Here is a 13,644-nt window from a genome sequence, read left to right as displayed (position 1 = left end):
TTAAGTTTAATGAAATGATCATGTGGCTAATATGAAGGTTCATATGAGGGGTCCATATATGTCACCCTCACTATAGAATTTTGCACTAGGTAGTGTTACTCAGCATGGGTTGGGTTTGGTCGGTTTTGGCCCCAACCCAATATATAGCAGTTTATGAATTTTTGGAACAAAGATCCACTCATTATTAGGTCAACTCAACCCAATCCTTTTGTGATCGAGTTGGGCGGTTTGGTTGGGTTAACTCAAAATTAACCACATTTTTATGTTTTGGTTCCAGCCCATGTGGAGCGGTTTTTTTTTTTTTTTATCACAAGACCCGCTCATTATTAGACCAACCCAACCCACCCCTCTAATTATCGGATTGAGCAATTCAGTCAAGTTAACCCGAAATTATGCCCACCCTAATGCTAAGTATATATAGGGATTGGAGGCCCTAGGCAGCCGGCTAGGCGTAGGGAGTCCCCATGTTAGCCGTTACCATCATCAACTTAATTTTGCTCAACACACGTCGAAAGCTAAACAGATGGCACACTTTAGAATCAAACTCAATTTCCACACACAAAATAAAAGCCACCTTTTTTTTCCCAGGCTATCTGCGCTCCCTTTACCTATACCTCTGTTTGGGAGAATACCCCACGAACTGAAGCCGTTTCTTAATTGTTCCTGTTTCTTCCACTTCATGGTTTTTTTTTACTGTCTTTTTAATCCAGGGTCGCTTACTGACCTGAAGAAACTGTTGAAGAGAATAAGACACATAAGCATTGATGCATTGAGCGCAGCCAAAATAGGAGATCAAAGTAGAATGTCAAAAAAGAAGCTTAGCAATCAAACCTTAATTAATCAGATGTCAAATACGTCAAGTCATTAAGAGGATTTGTTTAATCAATATAAAATCATGGATGAAGATTCTAAAACATTCTAGATTGCAAAGGACCCACTGGTGTAGTGGTTTGGAGCAAATGTTCCCACGGGAAACATCTGGGGTTCGAGTCCTAGCATCCATCTAACGTGTGTGAGTTTAGTATGTTATCACCCATCTCAATAGTAAAGGTCTTCATAAATAAAAAAAATCTTGATTTGTGGGCAATTTGTGTCACCGTATAATAACCTTTTGTATATATCACTGTCGTCTTTGGTAATTATAATATTTTCTCATTATTTCTTTCTATTGCTTTATATTTATTTACCATCTGAATTGTCTTTGCAATTAGAGTTGTAAGCCGTCAACACTGCTAGCATATAGTATTTATGGAAGACAACAATATATAATTTGAGCAAAACAAAATTCTAGATATAGTAACACAGGTTTCAGAGGCCTGAGTACATATTGCTAGCTAGTTGATTATTTGAGACAATAGCAATAAAAATAATAATTAACATCAATATTCTTTAGCTATTTCTTAATAGCACTTGATTCACTAAATTGTCCAAGTTTGTGGATGAAGAACCATGTGGCCCAGTAGCTTCTTCTGCAAGTTTCTTCCACTCCATGACCTTATTTTTCATCTTCTTTCCCTTCTTTCCCACCATTAACTCTTTGACAAGCTTCTCTACCTCATCCCTCTTCACATCATTACTAATCTCCATGCCAATGCCCCATTCATTGCAAGTATAGCGACAGTCCATTTGCTGGTCTGCGAAGAATGGCCAACAGAGCATAGGAATTCCTGCAGTAAGGCTCTCAACCGTTGAATTCCAACCGCTGTGCGTTAAAAATCCTCCAACTGATGGGTGGTTAAGGACTTGCTCTTGTGGGCACCACCCAGCTATTAGACTTCTTTCCTTAGTTTCAGCCACAAACTCTGGCGGCAAAATAGCTGATTCTCCAATAACTAGATCAGGTCTAATTACCCAAAAGAATGGAAGCTTGCTATTTGCAAGTCCCCACCCAAACTCTACAAGCCGTTCTGGTGTTAGGACTGCTATACTGCCGAAATTCACATAGACAACTGAGTTTGGTGCCTTGGTGTTTAGCCAATTGAGGCATTCAGTTTCTTCTTTCCATAGACTGTATCCCGTTTTCAAAGGTTGTTCTGGTATGTGATTGAGATGTAATTGAAGAGGGCCAACAGTGTACACACGGGGAAGCATAGATGAGAGAGCATCCAAAACATCTGACTCCAAGGCATCAAAAGTATGAAGAACAACTGCTGAAGCTTCATGAGCTCTATCGGTTGCTTCCATGATGAAGTTAAACATGGTGTCATCCGCATTTGTGGTTTGCAAGAAGGTCGGGAGATCCCTCAAACGGATATCTCTCATTCCCGGGATCCAATCTATTACGGTGTCCAGATAGCCATTTGTGAAACAGCTCTCATCTGCAATAGACAAATGAAATTCAATTGAAGAAACATTTCATTTGCATATTTACAAACAAGCAGTTAAGAGTTAACCATAAGTTAAACAACAATTGCTTCAATTAATAGTTATATATTTCACCTTTGAGTGGAGCAAGTCCTTTTTCGACCACAGCGCGAACTTGTTTAATTCCCATGAAGCTGCAGGCAGCTATAGTGTAGAACAGCACTATAGGGGCTCCAATTTCTTCAGCAGCTGTGATTGTGAACGTGGACATGAAACCATCTGAAACTATGCAAGTCACTGCAGGATTGCTGGATGTTTCTATGGCATCATTGTTGAGTTTTGCAAGGAGGGCACGAAAGGGAGCCAAAAAATTGTTTCTGACGGACTCACAAAGCAAAGTGCCATCTTGTGTGGTATCTTCATTTGAATCTGGAAGGCTATCCGGGATGGCTTCAAACCGAAAATCAGGCAAGCCATCAAGGGAATTGGGTCCTAGAGATTTAAGAAAGCGCTTGTGATTGAACTCTGTGTTAACAAAGGTTATATGAAAACCTCTATGGTGGAGGAGCTTTGCAAATTTAAGCATTGCCTTTATATGGCTTTGAGAAGGAAGTGGAATGCAAACAGCATGTGGTTTAGTAGCTACTTCTGTTGAACCCATCTTAGCTTTTGTGTGTGCATTGCAGTGCTTGCAAAAACAGATTATTTATACAGCAAAAGTGAGCTACTTTTTAACGTGTCCTGTTTTGGCTCTCTGTTTTTTCCCTCAGTCAAAATAGGAAACTGAGGATAATGTCGAAAAAAGAAGTCGTCAGACAAATTGAGGCAATGAGATGAAGTAGCAAAGTGAAACTGGATCTTCACTTTACCTGCAACATAAATAACTATATAGTGGTAGAAATTGTTGCTCAAGTATTTCTAGAAGTTAGTCATTGGTTGATATAGATAGTCAAATTTTCGACTAGTATAAGGGAATGTCAAATTTTCGACTAGTATAAAGTTAGTCATTGGTTGATATAGATAGTCAAATTTTCGACTAGTATAAGGGAATGTCAAATTTTCGACTAGTATAAAGTTAGTCATTGGTTGATATAGATAGTCAAATTTTTGACTAGTATAAGGGAATGTCAAATTTTCGACTAGTATAAAGTTAGTCATTGGTTGATAGATTGTCAAATATCTGTGCAAAGAAAAGTCAGTTGACAAAATGATTTATGGAATGCAAACATCTCAATTTTCATTGCTATTAAAAAATAAAAAAATAAAAAAATTGTTCCTTAGTTCTTGTTGGTATTCTTCAAATTCAATATTATCTTGTATCTTTCAGTTATTAATATTAGATCTTAAAACCATAACAAATACCACATGCATGCTAAAATATGAATATGGTTTGAATATTTTATGTTAAGTTTTGAGAAAACAAGGGCGTCAAATTGGGTTTGAGCCAAGTTGAGAGAAAACAAAGCTAGGGTTTGTGAGACAGCAAAGGGGGTTTTTCATTGTAACCAAAGGGGCTCTTTCTTACTAGTGAATTTCTTGGGAATCACCAAAGAGGACGTAGGCACAATGCCGAACCTCTATAAATTCTTGTGTTCTTTGTAAGTGTACGTTATCTTTGTATGGCTTGTGTGTGGTAGTTGCCTAGTTCATCAACGAAAAGGTCTTGGAGTGTTTTCGCACAACATATATCATTGAGTGTAATTAGTGAAAATCTTAGAGCAAAACAAACTTCTAGACATAGTAACACAGGTTTTACATGCTTGAGTACAAATTGCTAGCTAGTTGATTATTTGAGACAATGGCAATGAAAATGATAATTAACATCAATATTCTTATGGTAACATCTTTAGCTTTTTCTTAATAGCACTTGATTCACTAAATTGTCCAAGTTTGTGGATGAAGAACCATGTGGCCCAGTAGCTTCTTCTGCAAGTTTCTCTACCTCATCCCTCTTCACATCATTACTAATCTCCATGCCAATGCCCCATTCATTGCAAGTATAGCGACATCCCATTTGCTGGTTTTGGAGTGTTTTCACACAACATATATCATTGAGTGTATTTAGTGAAAATCTTAGAGCAAAACAAACTTTCTAGACATAGTAACACAGGTTTTACATGCCTGAGTACAAAATAGCGGATTCTCCAATGACTAGATCAGGTCTAATTACCCAAAAGAATGGAAGCTTGCTATTTTCAAGTCCCCGTCCAAACTCCACAAGCTGTTGTGGTGTCATGACTGCTATACTGCCGAAATTCACATAGACAACTGAGTTTGGTGCCTTCGTGTTTAGCCACTCAAGGCATTCAGTTTCTTCTTTCCATAGACTGTATCCCATTTTCAAAGGGTGTTCTGGTATCTCATTGAGATGCAATTGAAGAGGGCCAACGGTGCAAACACAGGGAAGAATAGATGAGAGAGCCTCCAAAACATCTGACTCCAAGGCATCAAATGTATGAAGAACAACTGCTAAAGCTTCATGAGCTCTATCGGTTGCTTCCATGATGAAGTTACATTTGATGTCATCCGGATTTGTGGTTCTCAGGAAGGTTGGGAGATCCCTTAAACGGATATCTCTCATTCCTGGGATCCAATCTATTACAGTGTCCAGATAGCCATTTGTGAAGCAGCTCTCATCTGCAATAGTACAAATGAAATTCGATTGAAGAAACGTTTCATTTGTATGTTTAGAAACAAGCATTTAAGATTTAACTAAGTTAAACAACAATTGCTTCAATTAGTAGTTATTGTTAAAAGTTGGTGAAAAATATTATAGTATTAAACCCATAAAAGATAGTGCAGCATGTTTCTTGGTCAGTTGTTGACTAATAAGTGCTGTAGGCATGTTCAAAGGATATTGTGAGGCTCGAGGGCAACTTGCCTCCTTGGTTCTCACGCAGCTAGTGGAGATAGCACATGCATCCAGCTCCATTACTTTTAGTGGTTATTAAAAGGGCAGAAGCTGGGCCATTGTTTTTGTAGAAGATGCAAGGTTGATACACGGGTGTGAGAGGAAGAACGGAGAGTGATCTTTGTGGGTGAGAGAGAGGTTCTTGGGAAATACTGTGAGTGGAGTACAAGGGTAGCTGGATCTTGGGTTATGTTGATTTAACTCAAATGTATCTTGTACTGGTGTTATTATCATAGTGAAGAAATTATCTCTCCGGGGACGTAGGGCAAGAGTTTGCTGAACCTCGTTAAATCTCTTGTGCACTATTTTATTCCTTGTTTACATTATTTGTTCAACTGTGGTTTGTGTTGTGGAGTGTGTATTTCTGAATTTTAGTTTATCGAAGGTGACAAAGCACAACAGTTATATATTTCACCTTTGAATGGGGCAAGTCCTTTTTCGACCACAGTGCGAAAATTGTTTAATTCCCATGAAGCTGCAGGCAGCTATAGTGTAGAACAACACTATAGGGGATCCAATTTCTTCAGCAGCTGTGATTGTGAACGTGGACATGAGACCATCTGAAACTATGCAAGTCACTGGAGGATTGCTGGATGTTTCTATGGCATCACTGTGGAGTTTTGCAAGGAGGGCATGAAAGGGAGCCAAAAAATTGTTTCTGATGGACTCACAAAGCAAAGTGCCATCTTGTGTGGTATCTTCATTTGAATCTAGAAGGCTATCCGGGATGGCTTCGAACTGAAAATCAGGCAAGCCATCATGGGAATTGGGTCCTAGAGATTTAAGAAAGCACTTGTGATTGAACTCTGTGTTAACAAAGGTTATATGAAAACCTCTATGGTGGAGGAGCTTTGCAAATTTAAGCACTGCCTTTGTATGGCTTTCAACAGCAAGTGGAATGCAAACAGCATGTGGCTTAGTAGCTACTTCTGTGGAACCCATCTTAGCTTTTGTGTTTGTATTTCCTTGCTTGCAAATGCAGATTATCTATGCATATAAGATAACCAGAGATAGAGAAGAAAGCTGATCAAGACAAAATTATGGTATAATTGTTACATCACTAATAGTCTACAAAACTAATTGTGGTTACGACTTTTTGATGGATAGTCAACTTTTCCAGCCCACAAATATCTGTGGCAAAGAAAATTCAGTTGATCAAGATGATGGGTATATTTTATATTATATATTTAACCCCATTCTTAGTATATTTTGGTTAATATTTTGGAAAAATTTTGATACTTTGAATTATATTTCCAATATAAGACTTTTGACTTCCTCTGGAGCAAAACATAATCAAATGGATGAATTTTGGAATAAACCCAGTTGGAGGACGTTTGTGAGTCTCTTAGCTAGGGATGGGCATCTAAAACCGAAATACCGAAACCGTACCCTAACCGAACCGTACCATACCGATTTCATACCGTTTCATTCGGTACCGTACCGTACCGTACCAATAGAGTATGGTATGGTAGCGGTATCAAGTATTTGGTACCGATCAATACCGTACCGTACCGAATACTATTCAAATATATAATTTTCTATTGAATATGTTGATGGATATTGCATATGTTGATTAGGATTTGGTTGATTTGGATATTGAATATGTTGATGGATATTGAATATGTTGATTAGGATTTGGATATTGATAATTGAATATGTTGAATCTTTGAATTTGTAACTTAGGCATCACTTATTTTGGTAAATGAATATGTTGAATATTGAATTGGTTCATTTTTTAGTTGTGTCATTTTTGTACCGAAATGGTACCGATACCGACACGGTACGGTATGGTACGGTACCAATTTTGACAAACGATAATTCCATACCGTACCATACCGATTTAAATTTCCGGTATCGGTAGCGGTACGGGCTCAATACCGTACCATACCGTACCGTGCCCACCCCTACTCTTAGCTTTATCGTATCAAAATTTCAGATTTTTCTACCAAGTGGTTATTTTCTGGCAATAAAATAAAGGAGAAGTGCGCGGTGCTGGAATATTGACATTTTGGGCTTTTATTGCGTTTTGGAGCCCAAAATGACCTCAGATGGGTTCGTGGCCTTCTGGAGATGTGCTCAGAATGTTTTTATCTTTAAAACAAGCTATCTTGGGCAGGATTTGGAGGAGATTTGAGTCCAAAACGTGGCTGGGCAGATTGTGGGCAATTCTCCTAGTCCAATTTGGACTTTCTGTTCTAGTATTATTTTATTTTAATTAGTTTCCTTGTGGGGATAGAAAAGCTGGATGGGGGCAGCTTTTTTGTAGGGGGTATTTAAGTTGGTTTTCATGGCAATAATGGGGGCTTTTTGGCTTTTGAACGCGACATTGTGGAGAGCAATTGCTTGGGTTTTGGAATTTTTGCGACTTTAAGGTGTTTTCATTCTTTTTCTTCTTAATAATATTTTCCATGATTTCAGTTATGAATATACGTAACTAATTTTCTTTTGCTAGGGTGAAGCCTTGAACCTTAGCGTGAATATGTAATTTTTATTTAATTGCTTGTAATTTTTATTTAATTGCTTATGATTGATTGCATGCATACTTTGAATTGTTAATCACTGTTTTAAACTATCTAATTGTCTTAATGCCTGATCACCAGCAGGATCTTTAGAAAAGTAATTTGATGCAATTTTGGTCGAAAGGTTCCCTAAAATTGACGTTGGCTTCTTGTGCTTAATAATTGTAATTTCACTTAAGATGAACACCACGTCTTAAGGGAGTTGGGTCCTAGAGATTTGACAAGTCTCTTGTGATTGAACTCTTTGTTGACAAAGGTTATATGAAAGCCTTTGTGGTGGAGGATCTTTGCCAGTTTAAGATGTGCCTTGATATGGCCTTGAGTTGGAACTGGAATGCAAACAGCATGAGGCGTGGAATTAGAACCCATTTTAAGATTGTGTATATCAGAGAGTGTATGCTTGTAAGTTGTAAGTTAACGCCTGAGGCAAGTAAATTAAAAATAAATAAAAAATTGTATACAAGAGTTTCTTTACTAAAAGTTTCATTACAAGATGACAAGACAACGGCCGGCTGGTTAGTATGTAAGTTCGGCTCTGCAGGCATGAAAATTCTGTTTTTTTTTTGTTACGAAGGAATGTTCAAGAAATGTTGTGAATATTCCAAAGCTTACTTACTTGACAAAATTTAAATACTTAATATCATTAAAGGTTAAAAATTTTCAATTAATTTCTCCAACTTCCTGCTTTATTTTAGCCATGCAACCACTCAATGAACAAGTTTTTAAACTGAATAGTATAACACTTTATTTTTCCAAATTTCTTTCTCTTTTTCTCATGTTAATTAACTTGAATTAATAGACATGGTTTAGTCAAGTTAGTTAGAGCGGATGTGCTTTCCACTTTGCACCCGAGTTCGAATCTCTCTCCCTATAATTTAGATTAAATTAAAGTAGAATATCACTTGTATAAAAATAAAAATAAAAATTTAACCAACAAAATTTCAAGTAGGAGCTTAAAACAATTTAAATATATAAATAAATAAATAAATAAATAAATAAGGAGCAGCCTGAGTCAATATACTGGCCCATCATGCAGTCTACTACAAAATCATTAAGCGTCGACCTCCGTCCACATCAGCATAGGGATGATCCGACCAAAACAGAGTGGTTTATGGTTAGCCCAAGTAGTGAGAGAGAGTGGGCCAATGAGTTAGAAAAAATAGTAGGCCGAACCTTAAAGTGTATAGCAAATTTATTTTTGTTCAATGTGTATAAGGGTTTCTAATTGGTATGAGGTTCCTGTTTCATCAGCGGATTGAACTTAGAATGAAATTTCCATGTTTAATTCCATAAGATGGGAATGGAGGATGCTCATTCCCATGTTTAGGAATACTAGAAAATGAGGACTAAGAATGTCATTTCTCTTATTCCCATGTTTGGTTTGTACAGTATTATAAACGAAAAGTTGTTCATTTCTCCAACAACCTTTGATTTTGTATTATTAAAAGTTTTAAGGAGTAAGTTAGTCCGAAAAAAATTTGCATTAAATATTTTCCCAAATGGGGGGAATAGTTTCCCAAAGTGAGCCAATGGTATGAAATTCCTCCTGCAGGGGAAGTTCATACCCATGAGTTAGGTAAGGATGTACTCATCAAACATGGGAATGCAATTTCATACTCATTCTTAAGCTCCTAAACCTTGAACCATCCGATCAAGAAAATAATTTTTTTTTGGTACAAACGATATTGGGAGAGGGGAGAATCGAATGTAAGACCTCAAATGCATGAGTAAATGCTCTTAACCACTTGAACTACAAGCCGAATGAAAATGTTCAAGTTCAACAATTTCTTTATGTTATTGTATGAATGGATTGAATCCCTCAATACACTCTCCCTTAACATAATCTCCTCCTTATAAAAGCTCCCCTATTATTGATCAAAAATCAAGACACCAAATAAATCTATAGTACAATACAAGAGGGTGCAACTCCCTCCAATTCATACACATAAGAAGACAGGAGCCAGATCCTTCTCAAAAAGCTAGCCCACCTTGTACAAAATTGTGGGTGGTGCATTATATTTTTATGTGACATCAAATCAAAATTTGTGATGGGACACATCAGATGCGTGTGCTGCACCTAGATAATAGCCAAATTATAAGGCTTGGCTTGCGAGTTTATGCTTCTCTCATGCGTCCTACTTTATATGCATTTTTAGCAATTAGCACTAAGGTTGGCAAATTTTGGTTTTAGACTAAGTAAATTATGATTGCAAATATAGGCATCTAATCACTAGAGGGTCCTTTTTTAAAACAAAAAAACCAAAAAAGAGTACAACCCCACGGCTATACTCTGTGTTTAATATTTTTTTTTAAGTACACTACACGTGGCGCCTAATTGCTGGGGTCCCTTTTTTTTATATATAAAAAAATATTATAGCCGCACGGCTATACCCAGTTTTATTTTTCACGTATAGCCGCGCGGCTATACTATTTTACAGGTCAGTCAGCTCCTATGCCCGCGGCTATACCCTTTAAGTAGCATAATATGTATTTCTCTTTTTTAATTACTTTGATTAGTAGTTATATTTTAGTTATTATTTACTTAGTGAATATTAAAGGAAGAAAAAGAAAAAGAAAATTTGAATTACTATTTATGAAGTAATATAATTCATGAAAAAGGACCTGACGATGAAAGCATGTTTTATAAACCTCCTTCCAACTATATATGTCATGTCCCAAACAAATTGTGTTTGTGTCCTGATTAAATTCGACATTTTAATTAATGTCGGTAATGATTTGGGATTTATATCCATCTAACAGTCTTAAATTCAAAATATGTTAGTCAACTTCTTGAGGCTACTAGAATGGTCTTGTGCTTGCTTGAAATTTGGTTGATGCGATCTAAAGCAACCTTCAATTTTGAAAAATGACAACCATAATTATTATGTCATATCCACAATTGAGCTCTTTTTGTCTTCAAAAGAATGACAACCATTAAACAAAGAAGATAACATTGTTTTATTATTCCCGACTAATAATGCTATGTCACGTGGAAGTGTTATCATGCGTGTGTTGAGGCCCAAAAAATCCACGGTTCGGCCCAAATAAATTCTCGGCCCAATGCAATACCTTGCCGAGGAGAAGCCCGATTAGGGCACGCGAAAGTTCGTCATACGCGCTTGCACACATGCCACGCCAAGCAAATAAGCAACACGTCGCGCTACAAGCTTAAGTGGGCCCAAGCCACTCAAATGCCCGGGGCTTGCTTGAGTGGGTTGTGGTATGGATGGTAATAAATCAACATGAGGCCCATTGATTGGCCGAGAAATGGAAGCCCTGAGTCGCTTGGGAGCCTCGGGACTCAAGCCCATTTCTTAGGCCCAAACATGTGGGTGAGCACAAGAGGAAGAAATAGCCCAGTCAAAATAGCCTATGAACCTTACCAAAAGCCCAAACATTTAATGAAAATAGCCCAATCAAAAATAGCTCAATCAAAAAGTAGCCTATTGACTCAACCAAAAAGCCCACTTACTTAATGAGCCATCTTGGCCCATACAATTACCCCAGCTGGCTGGGAGAACAAAAGCCACGAAGGGGAAGGTCTGAAGGTTTATTGAATAAAGCTGCAGGAGGTTCCAGCACATGGGGGAGCAAGTTCCAAGCAAAAATCCTTCAAGGAATCAAGGGATATTAGCACGCAAGGAGGGATGCCATCCCTTGAACCAGCATATAAACCCATTTTCTTTCCTTCATCAAATTTGGCCATGGAAAAAGGAAGAAAGAAGAAAAAGAAGATGGGTGAAAATAGAGGCTCTCCTATGAAGCAGCCAAGGGAGGAAGCCTTGAACCCCCAAAAGTCTCTGATTTTGTGGGATTTGGCAGAGCTAATTGTTGCCACCATAAGGTAAGTCAAGAGGGAGGAGAAGAAAGAAGGAGGAAAGCTTAGCTAGATTGGGAGGAAACCATTAGGGTTTCTTGGAGAAGAGCAAATCCCAGCAGTTATAAATAGGACCCCTCTCTACCCAACACAACACACACTGGGGAGAGCAAGCTTCCTCTCCTACCTGCAAGCTCAGTAATTTTCGTGTTTTGCTGGTCTATCACCCTTATTCCCCTCATTTTTTTTCCTTTTCTGGCAAGCTGCTCAGAGTCACTGACGAGCTGCCGGAAGTGATACTCAAGTCACCCATTTCTTTCTTTCCCTCAATCTCAACCAAACCTCCCTGCAAAACCCTTTCCTCTCTTACCTTAATACCCCATCTTTCCCCTAGAAACACTTAATTTTCCCTCAGTGCTAAACTCATGTTGATTTTGCTTCCATGCCACATGCCTCTCATGCCAAGCCCAAGATTTTATCTGTAAGCATGAAGAAATTATCTGTAAGTTGTTGTTGTTTTGGTTGGTGAAGGTAACCAAAATACTTCCTAAGGCCCTGCTGCCCTTTCGAAGCAATTTGGGGCTTAATTTTCGAACTCAGACAAAGGGGACAATTTCATCAGCTAAGCCCACCTGCTGCCGGAAGAAAAAGACCCCTACAACGTGTCATAGCTTTATTAGCCAAGATAGCAAAATAGTGATATTCCTTCTTGCTTTATGAAAGTCCTTCTCAAGAAACAGTCATGCTTTGTCTTCAAAAGATCACATGCTAATAATTGAAAGGTACTTCAACTGGGGATTAGTTGCTTAATTGAATTACTGTTTAATTCCCATGAAGCTGCAGGCAACTATAGTGTAGAACGCACTATAGGGGCTTCAATTTCTTTAGCAGCTATAGTGTAGAGCAACTTTTGTTCTTGGACCTAACCCAAAAAGTCACCGGAAGTGGCCGAAATCGAGGGCCAAAAGTTTCATCGCTTAAAATCGTTTCAAAACACAGAAATTTCTCCTAAATTACGCAACCAGCAAGAATGAGAGGATGAGAAAACATACCAAGTTCGAAGAAAATGGTGGCCAGAGGTGTCTAAACGAGCTCCAGAAGTTTTCTCACGAAAACCAGTCGGTTTTCTTGATTTTCAAGCGGTGTCGCTAGCAGTTGGCATCGGCGAAGGGGTGGGGTAGGACGGCGGAGTTTGGCCGGTCGTTTTGGGGCCGGTCCTAGCTCTGGTGGTGGACCGTGGCGGCAGCGGCGGCTCCAAGAGCCGTTCGGCTGTTTCAAAAATTCAGGGGGAGGGGTCTGGTTCTCGCGCGCGAGAGAGAGAGAGAGAGAGAGAGAGAGAGAGAAGTCAGATTTTATTAAACCATTTTCGAAAAAATTACGGTTATGTCACTGAGCTTCTCTTGATCATAACTTCTTCGTTACAACTCCGATTTGAGCGCACTATGTGTCTACGGACTCATCTCGATACAATCTACATAATAATGCCAGTCACTTCCCCAAACTCTTTTCGTATTAAAAAGTAACCGAAATATCCCTACCCTCGGGGGCAAAATTGTGACTCAATAATTTATTAAATTAATTAAATTATCGAATCTTTTAAATTTGGGTCAGGATGCGTGTGGGCATATATATTGTAAGACCCGTGTCTTGGGGAAACAAGAGCGGTGAGTAGTCCCACATCGCTCGAGGAGGGAAAGGTGAAGTGTTTTATATGTGTGGACACTTCTCTTCCTAGCAAGAGGCCTTTTGGGTAAGATAACATTAAGTTGAGCCCAAGAACAAAACCGTGAGGGGGGAGGCCCAAAGCGGACAATATCTTGCTAGGCGAGTCGGGTCGTGACAATTGCCTTATTGACTGAGTCTGATTTCATTTGTAGCTGTTGAGCTTATCTCAAATGCTATTTAAATACTCTCTTTTGTCTAGATATACAAGTCGTATTATGGAGGGAATCGAACACATATGACCTCGGCTACAAATTATATTAGTTTCTATAATCATAATGAAAATTGACAAGGTTAAAAGGTTCCTAGTTCAAGTTCCCCTCTTGCACCGACAGAAATTTCGAAAACATAACTCTTATCTTATTGTATTG

General features: G+C 38.4%; 1 protein-coding gene and 1 pseudogene across 1 annotated transcript; both read right to left on the bottom strand.

Moving 5' to 3' along the window:
- Positions 1 to 1,221: 1,221 nt before the first annotated feature.
- LOC110751717 (7-deoxyloganetin glucosyltransferase-like) lies at positions 1,222 to 3,001 on the bottom strand. The gene is made up of 2 exons (XM_021952226.2): positions 2,440 to 3,001; positions 1,222 to 2,318 (listed from the first exon to the last, which is right to left on the bottom strand). The coding sequence occupies exons 1-2, from the start codon at positions 2,963 to 2,965 to the stop codon at positions 1,390 to 1,392; spliced, it is 1,455 nt and encodes a 484-aa protein (XP_021807918.2). The 5' UTR covers positions 2,966 to 3,001; the 3' UTR covers positions 1,222 to 1,389.
- Positions 3,002 to 4,417: 1,416 nt separating this feature from the next.
- On the bottom strand, positions 4,418 to 6,157 carry LOC110751720 (7-deoxyloganetin glucosyltransferase pseudogene; annotated as a pseudogene).
- Between the last annotated feature and the right edge of the window lie 7,487 nt (positions 6,158 to 13,644).

This window comes from Prunus avium, chromosome 3 (assembly GCF_965620075.1).
Source record: "Prunus avium chromosome 3, drPruAviu1.hap1.1, whole genome shotgun sequence".
Lineage (NCBI taxonomy): Eukaryota > Viridiplantae > Streptophyta > Magnoliopsida > Rosales > Rosaceae > Prunus > Prunus avium.
The sequence above is the reverse complement of the archived record's forward strand: the minus strand, read 5'-3'. Positions and strand labels throughout refer to the sequence as shown.

Excerpts from the sequence above, each read along its gene's own strand:
- LOC110751717 (XM_021952226.2), bottom strand. The coding sequence starts at position 2,965 with ATGGGTTCAACAGAAGTAGCTACTAAACCACATGCTGTTTGCATTCCA. Across the intron at positions 2,319-2,439 it reads AGGACTTGCTCCACTCAAAG|ATGAGAGCTGTTTCACAAAT; the intron begins GTGAAATATATA and ends TGTCTATTGCAG.